The sequence below is a fragment of the Marmota monax genome, unplaced genomic scaffold (assembly GCF_021218885.2).
Source record: "Marmota monax isolate L192 unplaced genomic scaffold, Marmota_monax_Labrador192_F-V1.1 WCK01_AAM20220418_F8-fsc00098, whole genome shotgun sequence".
In the NCBI taxonomy this organism is placed as follows: domain Eukaryota; kingdom Metazoa; phylum Chordata; class Mammalia; order Rodentia; family Sciuridae; genus Marmota; species Marmota monax.
The window spans coordinates 1,039,183-1,057,242 of record NW_026694639.1 but is presented as its reverse complement, the minus strand read 5'-3'; the positions used below and the strand labels follow the sequence as shown (position 1 = coordinate 1,057,242).

The window sequence follows — 18,060 nt, the reverse complement described above, 5'->3', positions numbered from 1 at the left end:
AAGAGAGAGTGAGAGAGAGAAACATGGTGGGCAGGGGAATTGGACCAGGATCCACATCTCCTTTGCGAGCACACCCTCAGTGACTCGACTTTGTTCCACTAGACCCACCTCCTACAGGTTCCACCACCTCCCAATAGTGCCACATACAGGAGACCAAGCCTTCAACACATGGCCTTTGAGGGACAGTCAAGATCCAAGATCCCTGTAGTATCAGGGCACTCCTATCATAGAAATTTAAAAGGTATAGCAGAATTTCTGTCTTTTATGAAGTCTAATTCTTATGTTGTTAATGTAGTAATCTCTACATCATGTAATTGAAATTTAATAAAATGCTATTTAAGAAGATGGGGATAAAGGAAGAGATGGAGCCATTTATTTTGAGAGATCAAAGGATACACATGTATAATAGTGACTATGATCACTGATTTTGTGCCAACTCGTGTGGGGTAGTGTGAGAGGCCTCAGAGACCTCTGATGGCAAGAGTTCCGGGAGTTTAATTCTTTGCTCAACCTCTGGGCCTGTTATATACATGCGCACGCTATGGCCATTACTGCTCATGACACAGAGCTCCTCATAGCTTGCACTTAACTCCTAACTACTACTTCTAAAGTGTTGTGTCAAGGGTTAATGCTTCATAACAACTTTTGTGCTTTTTAAGTTAGAAAGAACTAATTTTCTGGAACCAGGAAATTTTTCATTTCAGGAAATTAAATAACAAAAATGAAGGAAAAACACTCAAATCACCCACAAAGAAAACAGAATTAAAGCTCCCCGCTGACCAATCAGTTCTGTAATAATGTGACAGAAGTGTCCTTAGAAATTAGTTTTAGGCAAAAGCATACAGTAAAAATCATACAACTTCTCAGGAAAATTAAACTAGGGGCACAACACCTTAAAACTACACTACTCATGGTCCCCCCCGCCCCTCCCCCCCCCCGCCCAATTCAATAAAAATGGCAGGAGTTTCCAACATGCTAAATGGCTGGAAAATATAAATACCAAAGTAAGTACAAATAACTCTGAAAAATTGAGTAGAGCCTGTGATCATGGCTGTCAGAGGATCGCAGCTCTTGGTGATTGTAAAGTGGAGAAAGAAGGGTGACCTGAGGCCAGGCAGAAAGTCTCGGCTCCAGAGGTGGGTGTGCGTGATGCATCACACCATAGTGAGCCGAGGCGCTGGCGATGTTTGAGGTGTGTCTTGTGTGTTCTCGTGTGGCTCAGTGCAGCTGGTGCAGTTTCCCGTGTTGGTCTCCTGTTCCTTGGGGACCAAACTGCACACAAACAACGTGAAACATGCACCATGTTTAAACCATCTCCTAGTATCAATGAAGTAGAGCGTGCATTTCCAGAACAAGTGCTACCACAGCACCATGTTTGCTTACAGGCACCAACCCCAATGAAGGTTTTAAAAAATGCTGACCCATGTGGCTTCTGGGATATTCTCCAGAGACTTTTTTTTTTCTCTACCTGTCCATCTTGAAGAAAGTCAGTTTTATTAGAAAAGTTATTTTTATTTAATGAGAAAATAGTTCACACATTGAAGGCAAAGCTCTTGAAACTGAAAAAATTCAATTTGACTTTTACCTTTTCATGGATTAGGTAGATACTCTGGGTACTGAGCATTTAAAATTCGTTGGCAGCACAGAGAAACACAGCTGAGACAAAGGAACAAAGGATCCACCTTGTGAGTCATCAAAGTGCTTTATTTTGTAAAGCCTGGCTCATGACTGGAGTGTATTGTTAGCACTGGGAGATACAAGGCAAACTTCCTCACTCTGTCCAAACAACAGAAATGATTGACAGAGGCTGTTACAGACAAAAATAAAGCATTTTGTAAACTTCTAAAAGCATACACAGATTGGCGACAAAGAAAATGGTTACTCAAATCATGAATATGTACCTTGTCTTTACTTCAGGGTCTCATGTCTGTAAGTCTTGGGTCAAAGGAACCATGGTACAACTTTGGGACACTGAAGTGGGGTTGATGCCATAATTAATGGTGGTAGTGGGGAACCAAATCATAGCACTGATTAATTTAAATACATAAAATACAGACTTGTGCAACTATGTTACAGTGGAGCTAACATCACTGGAGAACAGATCATGTAAAGTCAGGAGATGGTAATGGGATGACACTGCTGCTGGCTTCCAGAGACGCTGTGAAGGCAGCCCACATACCCTGGGCACACCTGCAGCCTCCAGTAAAGGGAAGAGGCAGCTTGGGGTGGGGGGGTTGGGTTGTAGGTCATTATCAAAGGGTAGATTTATTTTTCCTTTTCTGAAACTGCCTACAAAAACCATCTCATGTTTTGAACAAAGAGTTTTAAAGGCACAGCTTTTAGCACAGCATATAAGTTGATAACCTACTCTAAGCAAGTCTAGTATTTATAACTTGATGCCTTTTAGAAAATGCAGAGAAGTTGGTAGGTACATGGTTTATGTTGGAACTTTTTCACCTGATTAAACACAATCAGCACAGTTTAGGGCAATGAACTTATATAACCAGATTTGGGTTAAATTTTTTTTTTAAATCATTAGGTTGATAAATGTACATCTGGAGGAGACAAAACAATCCTTTTCTTTTTATTGTAAGACTGTCTATCATGTACTTTGAACAAAACATTCACTCAAAAACACAACTGCAGGACACATCTCAAAATACAACAAACATCATTTCACCTACACTGTAAAATGACTTTACATGTAAACTTCAAAAATCACATGCTGTATATTAAACTTTTAGATTCAAAAATATCCCTGTTTTCCTAATAATGTAAACAGTAAAACTGAGGGTTTCAGTTAAAGGGATAATTCGTAACAAAACACCATTGTTGTTTAAACGGTGGTCAAACGCAAAACTCTTATAATTCAGATCTGCATTCGATCCCGGGAGAATTCAGTTTTATTTCTTTGCTCATCTTCCTGCAGCAGGAGATGTAGCTACCATTGCCCCAAACTATGCGCCTCTCAGGTAAGCTTGGTTTTTATGTTGTAGCATTAATTCCTAGACTGCAACATAGGGTGTAACAGTGAGTCTCCAGGCAAGAGAAGGGAAGCAAGCAGTTTTCCTGCACATATTTAGGGAGGTGAAAATGTAGACAGAGTCCCGGCATCAGCTTCTTGGAGGAGGAGGAGGGGTGTTACTCCAGGACACTGGGGGTCCCCAAACTGTGGGGATGGAACCTCAAACCAGTGCACATGGAGACGCCAGCATTCTCCCACCCAGTGCCCGGGGGCTCAGGTGACAACTATTAAGGAGTGTCTGCGTGCGGGGTGGAAGTGTAACATTCGCAGTAAGGTTTTCTTTTTTCCTTTTAATCATCATCATTATTATTATCATCATTATTATTATCTTCATTATTATTATGAATACTGTCTCACATCTTTCAACTCAAAACAATAAACCGATCCACAGTTTATCCTGTGTGCCCACCTGGCTGCTCTGACGTGCGTTTCCTTCTACCCTCCCCCCACGTGCTCATTCATTCCTTCACTCATTCCTTCGGCCACAGCCCGAATCAGAGGGTTTCCTTGTGGTAACACATTCTGATTCAAGCTGATGGGTTTTAATTAATTAATTAATTAATTGATTATTTAAAAATGTGCACGCGAGCGTGTGTGCGCACACGCACACACGAAAAGTCAGAAATAGCTAGAACGATGCTGGGAAATATCAGGTAGCTGTTAAAGCGAGTAGCCCCCAAATCAGTCATCTTGGCCTGAAGATGTAAACAAGGAGGTTTGCTTCCTGAAAGATGAGTGCTTCATTGAGTTTGGTTTTCATTTTTCCTACACGAAGCCACCTCTGTCCTTCCCACGCTCATGTCTGTCCAAGGCTGTGTGGGAGGTTACGTCAAGATGTGACCAATAAAGTCCAAAAAGCGCTTTGAATACTGTTCTGGATTCACTGTTGAGATCTCGGCTCCAGCCTGGGCAGTTTTAGAGGAAAAGAATATTGATATAATGTTTATGGTTTCCCTACATTACTACTCGATATTTACAGTTATTTCCCATTGCAGATGAATATAATGCTATTTTTTTTTTTTTGTAGTGCTAGGGATCCAATGAAAGTCCTCAAGCATGATGGGCAAGTGAGCTACACCCCCAGCCTTCCAGCTAACAATGTTCACATCTATGTAGTCTCTACCGTTGAACCACCATAACCCAAATTACCTAGACTGTTTGGCATAGTAATCAAGATGCCTACGAATCTATGTCTGAAAATGAAGCAAAGGCTCACAGCAGCACTAGAGACTATTATCACATACCAAAAAAAAGGGAAAATTTACAATCTAAAAAAAAAATAAAATAAAATTGGCCATGTTTGGTACATTAACATCAAATTGATGTGATTGACATTTAGAGGCAAAGGGACAATGCCTTTACGTTGCAAGAAAGCAGACTGGAGATGACAAAAATGAACAATTGGCAAAAGTGAAACCTTGATAACAATGAGGATTGTGTTAATTTTTCAGGACCTCCTCAGTTTACAAGAGGTAAGTGATAGCAGTGACAGATCCTGGGACACTGCCCCAAGCTCTTTCCTGGTACCATAGCCAGGTGAGACTCCCTGCCACCCCAAGGGGGAGGGGGTGGTGTCTTGGCAGCAGGACAGGGGTGCCACTGTTCTCCTTTCACAGAGACCTGCATAGAGTCAGGAAGCATGACCCTTTGCAGAAGCCCAGGGGGGATTTTTTATTCTGAGATGAACAGTGCTGACCAGCACACTCAAGGCAGCTACTGGCCAGCTTCCTGAACTACAAAGGGTAAGGCCAGAGTTCAACTAAGTCCCTAGGTGCTATGGTTAGACACTCATGTTCATGGGCAAACTGGTAATTTCCAGGCCTGGCCTGCTAGGGTTTCCACTGAAGAGCAGGCCATGATGGCAGGCTGACCCCTAACACCAGCTTAGCATAGCGCCCCTTTGCTAAGAGTAATGTTTTGTTCTTACAAACTGCCCATGATTTTAGGCCATGTTACAGAGCTAAACTGGTAATTTACTTGGGAGACTAAGTCAGAGCCATGTTGGCCATGGTACACTTCAATTTCATAGTGTGCTCATACATCCCCCTGTAACTCCCTACCAAGCAAGGCATTAGAATCCCTTTATCAGCCCAGGGAACTAAAGCTCCAAAAATATTTCTTCAAGGTCATACAAGTGGGAAAATGATACAGGGATTCTGCTCCAATTCTGTCTTTGAAATTACCGATGGTTTTCATCTGAGCAGAACATGAGAACCAACATGGAGCCTTCTGAAGACCTTAACCTCAACTTATGAGCTGGAATGACCAGGGGGAAAAGGACAGTGTGCCTGTCATGTGCATAATTTGAAAACGGTGCTCAGCAGGTTCTGATGGTGACCCACTGCACACCTCTCTTACTGATGTGCTCACTGGGCCTTGGTCTATGGTCTGTGGCCTGCATATGGCAGAGCCACCATAGCTATTGTTGATAAGACTGAAATATTTCTTTGGCCAGTGGAATATGGTTTTAGGCTGGTTCCATCTCTGGGATGACAAAGAGCCTTTAATTGAGTTTGCTGGTCCTGGTGTATCTTGGTTAACTCCACACAATCTGTGGGAGGCGCCTCTCCTCCACGTCAACAAACAGGACCCAAGTTCATCTGTGTGGGATGGGGCTTCATGACTTTTTAGTACCTGGAAGGCTGTAATGGATCTCTGCAATACAAGTTAATATGCCTAGGATAATGATAATTCTGAGCAAAAAGGATAAATATGAGGGGTTTTGCTGTTATAAAACTTAGATATTATACTCAAGAGATTTCTGTAATAGGAACAAAATACAATTTACTGAGAAATGAAATAGAATCCTGCATATTCAGGAGAATCCTGCTTTAGCTTGGAGCATTTCATATTAAAACACTAAACTATCTTCCCTTAACTTTTATTTTTGGGGTATTTTTCAAACACAGAAGAATCTGTATAATATTCTAGTGATGCATGTGGCTATTCACATCCCCAGCACAGAAACTCCAAAGACTCTCTTGAGGCACAGAAGTCATGGTAAGTGCAGGGGTCGCAGTGGACCTTGCTGGCTCTGAGCCTTGCATTCAGACTCAGGGAACAATCGTCACCTAGAGGACTTGGGACTGATGGGCAGAGAGAGGGAAGAAGCTGAGACACTTACGCCATGTTTAACAGTTTTTGCGGCATGGGCAGCCTTCTTTTTTGCGTCATAATGAGTAAGAATGTCAATGATGGCCATGAAGTACACCTCCTTCCTAGGCGAGTCTGGAAAGGGAGAAGAGCAGAGGAGTGAGCTGGGGTGAGGGAGAGTCACAGGAGGGGCAGTAAAACCAGCTCATCGTCTCTCCTGCATCTCTGCTGCGTTCCCTGGACTCAATCTTCTTTCAATCCAAAAAGTAACAACAATAAAAACCCCAAACAAACAAACAAAAATCAACGTCACAGCCTCAGGATGAGGTTGTGAACAGCAGAGGTCTGAGGGTGAGATCAAGTGTTTATATTTTTGTTAATCTTTATTTTGTTTAACGATAGTGTACTGATTTGGTATAAAGAAAAATGCTATTTTTGAAATGCTCTAACTAGTAGAACTAATTATGTTCATTAAGGTTTTTCTACTCTTAGATACACTGTTCATAATTCTCATTGGACATAGTATCAGAATTGATGAAGGCTTTCCCTCCATTATCTACTTTCTATATATTTTCAAAAATATGTTTCAAATGATAAATGGTAAAAAACGTGAATTTGACAGTAATTTTCTATGTTAAAGAAACAATTTTGGTGAGAAAAATAAAAAGACTAAAACAACTCAGACCCACTTGGTTAAGAAGCAGTTTGAGATTTTAGAAAATGCTGTAAGGGGTGTAGCTTCATGGTAGAACTTTCCTAGCATGTTCAATCCCTAGTATAAACAAAACAAAATAAACAAAAAAAGGTGCATGTTGTATTGTTCAAACAACAAAAACAATATAACTAAGACTTTTTTCATGAATAAATGGCTAAGGAAGAATATAATATTCCTTCAAATATTCAATTACATAGATATTAAGGATTAAGATGAATCTGACTTATAGAAGAGGGTCCTATTCCCACAAGAAGGCCACCTGAAGGTCATGGTGGGCTCAACACATGTGCCTCACTCAGGATAGATTTGTGATACTTTTGACTTACTTAAAAGATAAGAGAGGGATGCGGGTATTTCTCTGAGTACTTGCCTAGCATGTATGTGTAAGGCCATGGGCTCAATCCTCAGCACCACATAAATATAAATAAATAATTAAGAAAGACAGCTAAGAAAAAATATTTAACAATATTTAAAAATATTTCTTGTATATCTTACCTATAAATGTGTACATGTGTGTATATAGATATTTATATCTGTAAATGTATAAATTATAAAGCTAAAATAGTTGGTGGTTTTGCCCTATTCCCTCAACATCACAAAATTCAAGGATCTGATTACATTTAATTCTAACATCAGAAAGATTCCATTTCCCTTTAACATACTTTTGTTCTCAAACAAATTTACTTGCACTTTGGAGAGAAGTCTTGCAGGACAGCACACTTGTAACTGGGGTCCTGATTACTGATGGATCACAGTGCAAAAAATCAAACCACTACACCCGTAAAAAGAATTGACAGTAACTGAGCTTACTTTCATGGCATTTAATTCCATAAACATCGATGTTTGGATCGAACTCCCCGGGTGCCAAGGGTGGTGAGCTGTTGAGTGTATTTCCGGGACTGTCTGGTGGGGTCCCAACTGGATGGGTGCTGTCGCTTTCCCCCTCCTCCTCCCCGTCATTCTCTTCGCACTCCACCTCCTCTTGCTCGGCTCTCTCCACGTCATGAATTCCCACCAGAAGGCTGTAGTCCATGAGCTTTAACTGGGCAAGGAACTGGAGGGAGGAGTCGACACAGTCAGTTATATCTTAAGCAAGATTTAAAGACCAACTCACATATAGGGAAGGCTGTGAGGGAGGGGGAGGCAGGAGTGCCAAAGGGGTCCTCCAATCCCCCTGCATGAGGGTCTCATACTCTAAGACGGTTTCTCTGGCTAAAACACAGCCTTGTACTTGGGGCCAGTTCAGAGTTAGGGTTATTTTCCCTGAAATGCAAAGTTGCATGCTGAGGCATGCATTTCTCACATGAGGCTGGGTTATACCAGAGAGCAGAGAGCATGACTGGCCAGAAAGAGCCACAGAGGGAGGGAAGGGAAAGTTTCTCCCAACAATGAGACTGGCTAACAGGAAAACACAGGGACCTCCCAAGTGGCTTCCAGCAGTGTCTCAGAGTGGTTTGGGAAAGCATTCTGAAATTCAGCTCACCCTGCAGAGGAGATTATTATGTGGTCCATCATGAATAAGTAAAAGCCCAAGTGTCCCAGTCAACCAGCAAATGAATTTTGTTAGTGCTATCACAAGTAGTGGGGTTCCTCTGTCTTGACCATTGTCAGGCCTCTGGGTAGAAGGAGGGGGATGGAAGAAGCTGAAGTGCTCTGCCCGGTGGTTCCTTTCACCCCCTTTTCTCTGATGCAGCCCTGGCTGGAATACACTGTCAGGCAAGACCTAGCTCTGTGGGTTTGGCTACTCCTGTATGCCAAGTTCTTTGACTTTCTATGCCATGATTTCTTTTTCTTTCTTTTTTATTGGGTGGATACACCCAGGTCTGTGCTTTTAAGTGCAGTGTTTCAACTGATTCACTTGGTGTGGACGGGTTACTGGGTGCGCATGGCAGCGGTCCATCTGCTGGCTGGGACTAAACGGCTGGCTTCCTGATCCCCCAGCTGGTGGCTCTGCTTTGATTCTAGTTCTGATTGATTCTGAGCTCCAGGTCCAAGAAGGTGTGCAACCCTGACTCTCGAAGAACTCAGAACCATTCCTGATCACTGAGTTGAGTGGCTGACAGGCTTCTGGGTCATTCTGACAGAATTGAGGAGACAAACTTCATACACAAAGGGCAAGCATAAGAAATGACAGGCCTTGAAGTTCTGGCTGAAAATGAAATAAATCTGTGGAGACCTGCAGGCCATTTCTTTATCTTGAGACATCTCAGAGAGGAGTGAGGAGGCACGTTCCCTCACTGGCAAGGATGGAGGACCTCTGGGTGCACCTGCTCCAGGGGGCTGCTGACTAGCTGCCTCCCATGCCTTTTCCTCTCCATAGGCCCAGGAAGCCTGCTCTGCCACCAGTCCTTTCCCAGCTCCCATGTGGGCACCTTCCTACATGGATCCCTTGGGCCAGCTAAAACTGCCCCATGAGTTTAGAACTCAGAAAAAAAGAACTTGTATAAATATTATACTCAGATATGGAGAAATAGAATTATTTAAAAGTAGACAGAAGCACCAGGCCTTGTGGTATACGCCTGTAATCCTGGTGGCTCGGGAGGCTGAGGCAGAAGGATGGCAAGTTCAAAGCTAGCCTCAGCAACTTAGTGAAGCCCTAAGCAACTCTGTGAGATCTTGTCTCAAAATAAAACATAAAAAAGGGCTGAGGATGTGGTTCAGTGGTTAAGTGCCCCTGGGTTCAATCCCTGGTTAAAAAAAAAAAAAGTATCAATCTTTTAAGTATCGATTTTCTTCTTCTTGGAGATGGAACCCTGGGCTTTGCATTTACTGGCAAATGATCTATCACTGAGCCAGCCACAGGACCAGCCTCAGATGACCTTAAAAAGCAGAGTCTAGGGGCTGGGGATGTGGCTCAAGCAGTAGCGCGCTCGCCTGCATGCATGGGGCACTGGGTTCGATGCGGGGCACTGGGTTCGATCCTCAGCACCGCATAAAAATAAAAGATGTTGTGTCCACCAAAAACTAAAAAAAATAAATATTAAAAAATTATCTCTCTCTCTCTTTCTTAAAAAAATAAAGAAGCAGAGTCTAGGTTTTGGAGTCAGAAAGGAGAGTAAGTCTTATTTATATCTCATTAGCTCTGTGCTTTAAGTAGTTTACCTCTCTGAGCCTCAGTTAGTATAACATAAAATGGGATAATAGCATTTGCCTCCCAGGGGTGTGGAAGGGATAAAATAGATAATGTAGCCTAGACAAGACTACGATGTCCTGTGCACAACAGTGGGAAGCGGTACTACAACTGCCAATCTGATTTCTACTATGGTAGAAGGCCTTTGGTCATCAAACATGCAAGGGACACTGGCTTAAGCTGATGGGCTGGGAAGAGAATCATGGAAAAGCCTGCCTCACTAGCTCTTGTCTTTCACAAACTTCATTTCAAATTCTTCCGAGGTAGAGTGAAATGAAGTGGGCTGTTGAAACCAAGATTCCTGTTAGAGAAGATCTGCAACATGAAATCACGAAACCTCTGTGGGCTGGGAGCCCAGGGGCAAGGAAGGCAGACAGGATGGCTCAGCTGTGGGACTGGCCTCCAGCTAATGACAGGAACTCGAGACACAACTGCTCTGTTTTCCCTGTTCCTTCCTTCAAGCCTCTAACTCATGTGTTTGCTTTTCAAGTACAAAAGATTTCAATGTATGAAGATTTCTAAGTCTTTAGGTTCCCTGTTTTCCTCCTTTCTAAGGTCTTCACAATTACCCGCCAGATCTCTGATCTACCTCTTTTTCTTTCAGAATATCCCACTGAGACTGATTCCTTAATAATTAATTCCTCATTATATCAAATACACACACACACACACAGATATATATAGATACAGATAGAACGGAACCTAGGGCTTGAGCTTGCTAAGCACACACTGTACCACTGAACTATGCTCCCAGCCTATAACAAATCTGGATGCTGGCACCTTCCTCACACTCTTTGAGCCCCATCCCAAACTCTTCTACCAAATCACATGTCAGAGGAACAGTGAATGTACTATCCTTCACAACAGATTTAAATGAACCTTACTTTCTAACTTTAGTCACACATTTGCTTTAATAAATTACCATCTCCCAACACACCTGAGATATAAATTAAAATTCTAGTCAACCCTATTCAACATTTGATCACTTGTTAAAAATTTTAATTCTCGTCTTTCAGAAAAGAAAGTTTCAGCTCTGCTTTCAGAACCATTTTGAATATACATCTGTTTCCAGCATATTTAGGAGTGAGGTCTCTGATGGTCTCAAATCTCTGTCTCAATTTAGTAGCTCTGTGTCTTTGAGCAAATTACACAGATCTCTGAACTCAGTTTTTGCATTCATTAAACTGGGATAGTAATAGTACCCACCTTTCAAGAGCTGTTTTAAGCATAAAAAGAGATAATGACTGCACAGAAAGGACTTAGGCTCTGTGTGCTTCATGGCACCCATGCCACTACCCCCCTACCTCATCCACCTCTTGCTCACTGCCATGGTTTTGGGTCCATAAACCTGAGACAGCTGAGATGCGCTGTATCCCATGTGGAGAGCACAGTTTGCACTGTGTAATATCAGCTCAGTGTGAGCCAACAGAGGAGAGATCCAGGTGACTCTCCAGGGTCATGACCAGAGTGGTCAAGAAGCAGGGCAGAAAGTGACTTTCATTTTCTACATAATATCCCCCTGTATGTTTAGTTATGTGTAAAGCTATCTGGACTAAAGTCCCCAGCCTGGCAAGTGACTAGTTGGATAGGATTTCAATTGTAGGAAAAAAAGCAACAGATTCTCAAATGACAATTCCATTTTTAGGGGGAAAAATAGATTATTTACTGAGTCATAATAGGTTCAGACATTTTACTTTTAAGCAGAATGGAAAGAAAACAAAAAAAAAAAAAAAAAAGACTAAACAAAACAAACTCTACTCAAACTTCAGTGGCTAGGCCAGTCAGCTAAATTAGAAAGTGTGGAACTGATGAGAAAAAGAAAACTAGATTAAATTCTGGTCTCATTATCTAGATCAGATGTCAAGCTACTTCACCATAATTACCTGCTTAAAAATTTAATGATGCTTCTGCATGAATTTCACAACTAAAGACACTGTTATCAGCCATTGAGAAATTTTTAAATGAAAGAACGCTTTATGCTCTGCCTTCATTTCAACAAAACCGCTGAGTGTGAGAGCCACGAACGGGATTAAACTATCCAATCCTTTAATCAACGACATTATTAGAGACAACAAAAGGCTAAAGAGGATCCTTGTGTAATTCAACTGTAAGTTTCAACTGCCCAAGTTACATTATTTCTGGAGGCTAAATATCATAGAGAGGTACAGCCAACAGAAAAAAATAAATTTTTTTTTTTTTGGGGGCAGACCACAGATAACCTGAGGGCTAGTTACCATCATTGCTAAAAGAATATTATTCTCAGGATCAAAGATCTGCTGATTAATCAGTAGAAATCCAAAAGAGAATATTTTCCCTGTGGTACTGTATTTCATTACTAGTTAAATCAAGTTGACCCCCAAACAAAGAGGAAATGCTTAATAATAACCACTGACAACTGAGAAAAAATACGTGTTTATTAATAAAAGATCAGAGAAAAATGTTACACGATAAAAGCAAACACTATTTTTCTTTTAACTAGACACTTGTATACTTCACAAGTAACCAATACTAATGTTCTAATCCAAATATGCATACCACGGAGGTTAAAATAATGTGAAAAAATTTTGTTAAATGATCTAAAAATAATTAGGAACAAACTTGGTCAGCCTGAGTGTTTTGCAATGAAAAGAACTGTTAGAAGATTAAAAAGAAAATTAAAATACTGCTTCTGCCTTCATGGGAATCAAATGCATGACATTCATTCTTTGGCTCTAGCCAGTTTAATTGTTTTTGTTTAATGACATGAAAAAGAAAATCTTTCCACAAAGCCTCCCTCTAAGTAGCAGATCTTAGTATGTGGGGAACAGTACGTCAGTAAAAAGAAAAAAAAAGAGCACACACGAAGGAGAGGAACAGCCTAGAGAAACTTAGTTTAGTAATTGCCTAAATTAGAATTCTCTTTATCTGTCTTGTAACTCAACAAATTCTAAGAAAATAAGGTTTTCTCTGAGCTTATTTCTCAAATAATGAAATAAGGAAGCCCAATGGGACAGCTGCAATGTCTTTATACTAAGCAAGACGATAGGAAGAGGTATATTTTTAATTCTTAACAGTATTTACAAAGAGCTCTCCTCCATGACAACCTGAAAGCCCAGTGGAAAGCAGGTCTTATTTCTCCCGCCCTCCCCCAGGGCAAGGCTGGCTCTCTAGCCCCATGACAATATGCCTGGTGGCTGGTAGAAATTTGAAAAGCAACCAGCGACTGTGTCTGCGTTTACCAACACTGAGATGTGGTTTAGAGGGAAGAGTGCCAAGATTCTAATAGTTACTAAACATTTTTTTTTTTTTTTTTTGCCATGCTCTGCTGTCTGACAGAACCCAGGGCTCCCCCACCCTTTCGGTACTGGTATCTGTGGGCAGGAAGACCGCCATGGGCGGTACCTACTCCTAAGGCCAGCCCCCCAACCACCACAGGGGAACCTGAGGGTGGAGATACCCAGAAGATGATAGCAGGCCTTTCTGGGGTTTGCCATCTTGAACTGGCACACTTCATCTTAGAACCAGATCCCGTAACAAGAGGTATATCAGTTTGTAATCTAAGTTGGAGAAATATAGGATATATATATTTTTACCTTGGTTGCAGATTTAAATAGAAGGGATAAAAAGCTCCTAAACAACCAACAGTGTTGACACAGACATGTGCAGCTGTCCTTCCCAGGTATTTTTCTTACCTCCACATCCTTTCTCAGCTTTTCCAGGAACACCTTTTTGTTGTTGTCATCAATATAAATTTTTTGGCCCTCATTAATGAAATCATTATCCTTTAAGGTTGGTAGTTCTTTGGCCTAAAACAAATGAGAAATAGAATGATAAAGAAGCTTGAATAAAATATAAAAATTTGCATACCCGTGGGCCCTGAAAATTACTTTGCCCTGCTCACTGCAGGGGTCTCACTTAAGGCAATGAATGTGGGGTGGCTCAAGTGCCGCCAGGGGGCACCAGTGAACTGTGGTCTCTGGACACATCCCCCTAGGAATAGGGGTCTGGCATACTCCCTATTATAAGCTTTTTGCAAAACCTTTCATATTCTTCATAGGAATGAACCCCATTGCTTTCTTGGCTTCACTTTCTTTGGAGAGGTCCTCTTTAGAACTGGTATTCTTGGAATACTTGGTCAGCAACCCTCAATTTTCTTACTGGTACAACCCAACTCCACCCCTCCTAGGACTCTTGAGTAGCCTTCCCTGGGTTCTGATTACAAATAACAAACTATCTTGCCCACGAAGTTCCATCTGTAATCATATCTACTCTTTGAGTCAGCTTCCTCTGCCCCTTCAAACCCTCCTGCACACTCAACCAGAAAGGAAATTCTGTTGCTAGGATAATGTCAAAGAAAATGTCTCTTAAGTATGTTACACATATTAAAATGAAGGCTCTATGTTTGACAAATTAACAAGAGGGTAAGCCAGCAAGTAAACAGCACTCTGCCAACCAATGAAGCATAATGGGTGACTCAAAATGTGGGTCATGGCAGAGAAAAGCTTCAGCTTGTGCTGTGCCATACAGGATAATATAGACACCTAGTTTTAAAATAGTGTGAAATAGAGTAGTTTGAAATAGAATTATCCATTCTGGGAAAGTTTAAGAAACCAAACCAACCAACCAAACAAACAAACAAATCTAAGGAAACAACATATTCTCCTTCCTAGTTCCCACCCTGTTTGTTCTCTGCTAAAGAAAACGCACGGGGCATATCTACTGAATCATGTTTCGATTGCTTGAACTGAATAATTTCCCCTTTCACTTGTAAAGTTTACACACGTATGTCAACATATTCACATCTGCCTATATAAACGTATGTGTACACCATACATATCTGAATTAATAGCTTGGAGTATTAATTTTTTTTAACTTTGGAAAAATTTGAACATTTGTAACTTTGAATTATGTAGGACTACTGTCAAAACAATTATCTTTACAAAGAAGGTACAGAAAAGCTCAGAAATCCAAAGATTTGATTCAACAGGCAGTTACTGCATTAATGTCATATAAACGGATAGGAACAGGTAAAAATCTCTATTTTAGGTATTTGTAGAACTGTATAAGAGAAAGCCATGAGAGCCAGTAAACAGAGCAGTGTGAGCTTGTAAGAGGCATAGATAAGTAAGATTCTAGGGGAGACTGAATGATTTTGTCACTTTTATGATGAGTCATGAGAGTCTTGAGGAAATAAATGCAATACCCTTCGTCATAAAATTCAGGATGGGCCTTGTAGAATAACTCACTAAATTGATCATTAATAATTAACAAATAATGTAATCAATGTAAAAAAGTAAAAATCCTAACTGTCTTTAAGATCAATGTTAAAGGTTCGCCTCAACCATGCTAGAAAGGGTTGCAGCCAGACCTACACACAAAAGAAGAGGAACTAGAGAAGGATCCTGATTCTCCAAACAGACAACTTGGGTGTTTCTGGGTAACTATGTTTGGGGGATGGGGCTGTATGGGACTGTAGGTGTTAAGGATTAAGGATATCCATCTCAATTCCACAACTCACTTTATATGTATAAGAAAAGATGGGAGAGGGAGTGTGAGAGTGTGTGTGTGGTGTGTGTATTTGACAAACGTGAAGGCTTAGACGACAGACCACAGCCAAGACAGTAAATTACACATTAGAAATGTGTTTGTAACACTAGTCACATTAATGAAGATGAATGCCATTTCAGGTTCACCCCAGCAGAATTACCTCATGTGACAGGGAAAGTCTAATCCTGCCTCATAAAACTGTGGACAGTGTACTGTATTACTAAGCTTACTTGTGAATTTCACAGGCACTAGGGACATATTTAGATTGGATCAAGTTCAAAAAAGGGCACACCAGATTGGTTAAAAGACTTAAGGGCTTATTGAAAGGATCAAGAGGCAAGGAAGGGTCCTTAGCAGGGCAGCTGAGCAAGAGGAATCCAACACTAGTTAACAAATACCCTCCTCCCAAATGTCTGCCCTAAGGCAGTGCTTAGAAACATCAGGGTTTTGAAGTCATGAATCCTGAGGTTCCAATTCTGGTTCTACCATTTACGTGTCAGAATTGGAGATTAGTTTCTGAGCTTCTCCAGGGTGTTTCTTAATGTGAGAAATGAGGAAACACCACTATCCCTGCAGCACCCATGGGTGCTGTGCTAAGTACTCCACATGAAACCATCATTCTTACCCATATTTTACAGACAAGGAAACTAAAAGTATGCAATATTATCAATGTCTCACAGCTTGGTAACTGATGAGTTGAGCTAGGAATCCAGGTAGCCTAACTCAATCATTCTACTAAGGGAGAGTTATGCTGAGAATTCAACCAGAAACAGAATGACACATTTAAATGCTGAATGTACCTATTACCATGACCGGCACTCATAAGCACCATCACCACCACCATGACTACCACCATCTCTGTGACCATCACCACCAGTACCATTACCATCATCATCACAACCATTAGTATCACCATGACCATCACCACCACCACCATTATTATTGTTGTTAGCATTCAACAAACTGTAGGGATTTAAAACTGGTATTACGTGTTGAGAGAATGCATTCAAAATATTTTCTTAAAAATATTTACAAGGTTAAAAATATTAAAAAGGTTTCTAAAAACCTTTCCCTTTTTTACTAAGAATTAAATGATCAAGATCAAGTCCCAAGTGGGTTGTGGGATTGAGATGGTCATTTAATCCTTAATACCTCCAATCCCACACAATTCCATCCCCTAGTGATTTGCACTCAAGGAAAGTTTATGGCTTAGCTTTTAAAAAACATTTAAAAAAAAAAATCTTCAATACACCCCACTGATAATAATAGCAGTTAGAAATGTACCATTTTTTAAAAGTGAGGAGGAACACTACCATGAATTAAAGGTCTTAATAAACTCTTGGTGTAAAGCTGCCCACAAAGGTGATAGCAGCACAGAATTTTGGGCAGTGATATCTTAATGCAGCAATGGATTCTACCCTTTTTTTTTTTTTTTGAATGCTGATGGTTTGTACTCAGTTTTCCAAGGCTGCAGTCTTTGAGGTCTGGATCTTTAAAACCTGAAACAGAGGGCAGAGCAAGCCAAGAGGGCTGACTGAAGACACACAGAACAGCTTCCTCACTGGGAATTCCCCCACCTGCCTCCAGCTTGCACTCAGCAGTCTTTCTGGCCAACTCTATTTCTTTGTCTGAAGTCAGTTCTCCTGGCTGGTTTCATGGTGATCCGGAGACTCCAAGGGTGGCAGGGCCATATGTGTTCTGACTACTGTCCTCTCTGGGCTCTCCTGCTCTTCCCCATACCCTTCCCACAGTGCCCGGTCTTTGGCCAGGACTCCTGAGCTGCTCCAAGGGCCCTACTATGACCCTGGTTCACATTCTAGTCCTAATGGAAAAACTGACAAAAAATATCTTTCAAAAATTTTTTTACTGAAAACCAAATGAAAATGTGGCTATATGATTATAAAAATGGGATAAGTTAGCTTTTTTAATTAACAAATTATCTATAGTTTATAATATTTATTAAATGCATGGAATAACATTTAGTGATTTTATATAGGGTCAAAGACAGAAATTTGCTGACTTTTGTCTAACCTTAATTTTCCATGGGTTAATTTTTCTCAGTGAGCACATTATAATAGTGGATAATTTAGTGAATGATATTTTGCTGACTTAAAGTAAAAAAATCCATGAACTGAAAGCTTAGAAGCCAGAAAATACCACCCAAATATGAGGGAGTAGTGAACTCATTCTTAAGGAGTAAGTAGCGAATTTACTGGCAACATTGTAATACTTCACATTTTTGTGAAGTTTTTCTTTTAAAGTACAGGATTATAATCTGCCTCAGAGCAAGTCTATATTCTTCAATAGTAAGAAACACACTTTGTAACAATATTGCTCATGGTCAAAATGGTTTATGTGTAACTAAGAGACAAATGAATATGAACATGAGGTCCAGACATCTACTCCACTGTGCCGGAGCCTGAAGTACACAGCAAGCGGATACTTTTAAAATGTACAAAAGCCTCTGAATATAAATAATCACTTATTATCCCCTGGGGTTCAATAAAAGACATAAATGATCTCTAAGGACAGATTTGGCCAGGGGTTTGAGATTTTAAAATATTCAGAATG

General features: G+C 40.7%; 1 protein-coding gene across 1 annotated transcript in view; it reads right to left on the bottom strand.

Annotated features, from left to right (window-relative positions):
• Nucleotides 1-1,683: 1,683 nt before the first annotated feature.
• Nucleotides 1,684-18,060, bottom strand: part of Pip4k2a (phosphatidylinositol-5-phosphate 4-kinase type 2 alpha) — a 159,974-nt gene continuing 143,597 nt past the window's right edge. The window contains exons 7-10 of the mRNA XM_046423027.2: nucleotides 13,635-13,748; nucleotides 7,644-7,887; nucleotides 6,150-6,253; nucleotides 1,684-3,930 (exon numbers count right to left, since the gene is read on the bottom strand). Of these exons, the coding sequence (XP_046278983.1) occupies nucleotides 3,850-3,930; nucleotides 6,150-6,253; nucleotides 7,644-7,887; nucleotides 13,635-13,748 (543 nt within the window). The 3' untranslated portion in view covers nucleotides 1,684-3,849. The remainder of the gene's footprint in view (nucleotides 3,931-6,149; nucleotides 6,254-7,643; nucleotides 7,888-13,634; nucleotides 13,749-18,060) is intronic.